The 2874-nt window shown below is 32.4% G+C and overlaps 1 protein-coding gene across 1 annotated transcript; it reads left to right on the forward strand.

Moving 5' to 3' along the window:
- Positions 1-1003: 1003 nt before the first annotated feature.
- Positions 1004-2547, forward strand: LOC107889248 (LOB domain-containing protein 1). The gene is made up of 2 exons (XM_016813608.2): positions 1004-1329; positions 1932-2547. The coding sequence occupies exons 1-2, from the start codon at positions 1075-1077 to the stop codon at positions 2256-2258; spliced, it is 582 nt and encodes a 193-aa protein (XP_016669097.2). The 5' UTR covers positions 1004-1074; the 3' UTR covers positions 2259-2547.
- Positions 2548-2874: the final 327 nt, after the last annotated feature.

The raw sequence follows: 2874 nt of genomic DNA on the forward strand, positions 1-2874 counted from the left end.
GAGTCATCTAAAACAAGTAGTACTATGTCAACATGAAGTATACATTAATTACCACGCATGTTGCCATGCCAAAATCATTAGAAAATTAGTGTTCTAGTCATTATTTTCGTTAAAAAATAATTTCACTCTTTTTAAAAGGTTAATAGTGAAATTTAGTTAAAAAATATCAAATTGACAAATATATATATATATCTTAAAGACTAAATTTATCATTATGTTAAAATGCAAAATATTTATCAAAATTTTAATCTGTTTATAAACTTAAAAAAAATCATACCTAATAAAAATACAAATTGAAATAGGGGCTTAAATTGAGGCATGAGCTTGATGACATCGACAAGAAGACTTAGACGTTAATTCATTATATCGTTAGCAAAATGGACTTAAACGTATTAAAATCGGTTTTTAAGGGAATTAATGTGAAACTAGCTATGGTTCACATACTTAATAATATGTTTGTTCTTCAGGATGCATATACTGAAATTCACTTTTAATTAATTGATTGTTAAATACCATGTTTATTGACCAAAATTCTTATTATTTATTAACAAAATATTAAAAATATATATTTTAACATTTATGACATTTATAGCATGTCACATCTTAATGTAATATTTTATATCCTATCTTTTTTTTTTACTTTAATTCTTAACTTTTTTTTACCTAATATATGTTTTGGATGATGAAATTAAAAATATAAACATAATGTGTCGTGTAAATTTAACTGTTGTTAAAAGATCAAAATGAAAATAGTTGAAATTATAAGCCAAAATGAAAACGCCTATAAAAGTTGGGTGATAATTAACCAGTTTACCCAAAAAATATTTAATATTTGAAGAACAATTGTTGTATTATCTTTCACCGAAAAGAAAAGAATAAAAAAAGAAAATTCCAAGCCTAGGATCCCACCGAATGAACAATAGGTGTAGTGAAAACACAGCTACGCAGCCAGACAGGAATCCAAAATTACGTCAAGCTACTGCTATAAATAATATACCCCTCCCTCCCTCTATGTAATAACAAAATCCCCCATACCAACTCTTTTCTATATCCAAAAGCCTTCAAATCCTCCTCATGTTTAAGATGGAATACAGTGAATCAACTCCTACTACCACTACTGCAACAACCTCTTCGAATTCCCCGTCATCTTCTTCTCCTCCTCCTCCTCCGCCGCCGGTTGTTATCAGCCCCTGTGCTGCTTGCAAGATTTTAAGGAGGAGGTGTGCCGATAAATGTGTGTTGGCTCCATATTTTCCTCCTACTGATCCTGCCAAGTTCACCATTGCTCATCGTGTCTTCGGTGCTAGCAACATCATCAAGTTCTTGCAGGTTGCTTTTTTCTCTCTTTGTTTTTCGCCTTTAATTCCTCATCCGAGTTTCACTTTAGCTATAGTTAGTCAGGGACGAAGCCGGTGGTGCCAGGCGGTAGCCTTCTGCCTTTGGTTAAATGGATAAATTTCATTTGTATTCCTTTTAAATATTAAAATAATTCAATTTACTCCTTTTAGTCTTTTAAATAAATGAAATTTTCTATTTTTGACCTTCTAATAAATTAGTTATTTAATTTAAACTTAAAAAAAAAAAAAACCTTTGAACTGCTCACTTTCAAAAGTTTCTAATTTTATCTCAACCCAACCCCACGCAAAGGTTCGACTTTGGCTACAAGTATACGAGATTTTATTATTATAGTGTGGAAAGCTAAAAGGCTACCTTCGGAATAATGCGTTGACAATTGTGGCAAAAGATATATACCTATGAAAAAGTGATCAATTAGTGCGAGCTTTGAGAGCTTTCCTCTTTTATTTAATAACAGTCCACCCATAGGTCCATGCGATTTGACAAAAAGTACTGTTTTTTTTTTATTTTTAACCCTACTTGAGTCGTTAGCAATTGTAGACATTCCCATTAATAGTGAGAGGTGATTGGTTCAGGAACTTCCCGAGTCACAAAGGGCAGATGCAGTAAGCAGCATGGTATACGAGGCGAGTGCAAGAATCCGAGACCCGGTTTACGGCTGCGCAGGAGCTATTTGCCAACTGCAGAAGCAAATCAATGAGCTCCAAGCCCAACTAGCCAAAGCCAAAGCACAAGCTGAAATAGCCAACATGCAGTTGCAACAAGCAAACCTTGCGGCTTTCCTTTGCATGGAGATGGCAGAATCCACGTCTGCTCAACCAAATTCCCACCAATTCGTCGACAACCCAAGCTTCATGGAAGATAACAATTTTGAGTCTTACTGGGAACCTCTTTGGACATGATATAATGCTTCAAGTATTAATTAAGGTCCCATGAAACTCTCTCCTAAGGAGAAGTTGAAGGACATTTTTAGATTTTAATAAATTTAACTCAGTAATAGGGTTCAAATATAAAGAAATTTAAGTTACAGGATGGGGATCTTACATCTCTTTGTTAAAACGAAGTAGATAGGGCATTTTTCCAACATGTAATTTGACATGTTTGGAGAGAATGAGAAAATATGTACTCCATTTTTTTCCATTATCATAAATTTAACATCTTTTAGGCGACCTAACTAGGTATTAATATTGATATATTCTCTTCTCTTTCGTTTGGTTAATTTTCATTACATACCCTACCATAGACTTAATAACATTTTTTAAGGTATTAAATCGTATAAGTAAATCACATTACACTAATAATAAAATTTTAAAAACTACATTATTGAGTATATGTACGTTAAAATCTAAATTTAATTACTTTATTTTGGATTAGACGTAAACTTATGATGAGGCACCCGAAAGATATTGTTAAACAAATTAAATAGAGTAACATTGTCATTTTCGTATTTTTGGCTTTTCCAATTTGTATATGAAGAAAGAATGAATTGTCATGATCAAGATGTCGTGATGCTCTTCC

Source organism: Gossypium hirsutum, chromosome A09, assembly GCF_007990345.1.
Source record: "Gossypium hirsutum isolate 1008001.06 chromosome A09, Gossypium_hirsutum_v2.1, whole genome shotgun sequence".
Taxonomy (NCBI): Eukaryota; Viridiplantae; Streptophyta; class Magnoliopsida; order Malvales; family Malvaceae; genus Gossypium; species Gossypium hirsutum.

Excerpts from the sequence above, each read along its gene's own strand:
- LOC107889248 (XM_016813608.2), top strand. The coding sequence starts at position 1,075 with ATGTTTAAGATGGAATACAGTGAATCAACTCCTACTACCACTACTGCA. Across the intron at positions 1,330-1,931 it reads ACATCATCAAGTTCTTGCAG|GAACTTCCCGAGTCACAAAG; the intron begins GTTGCTTTTTTC and ends TGATTGGTTCAG.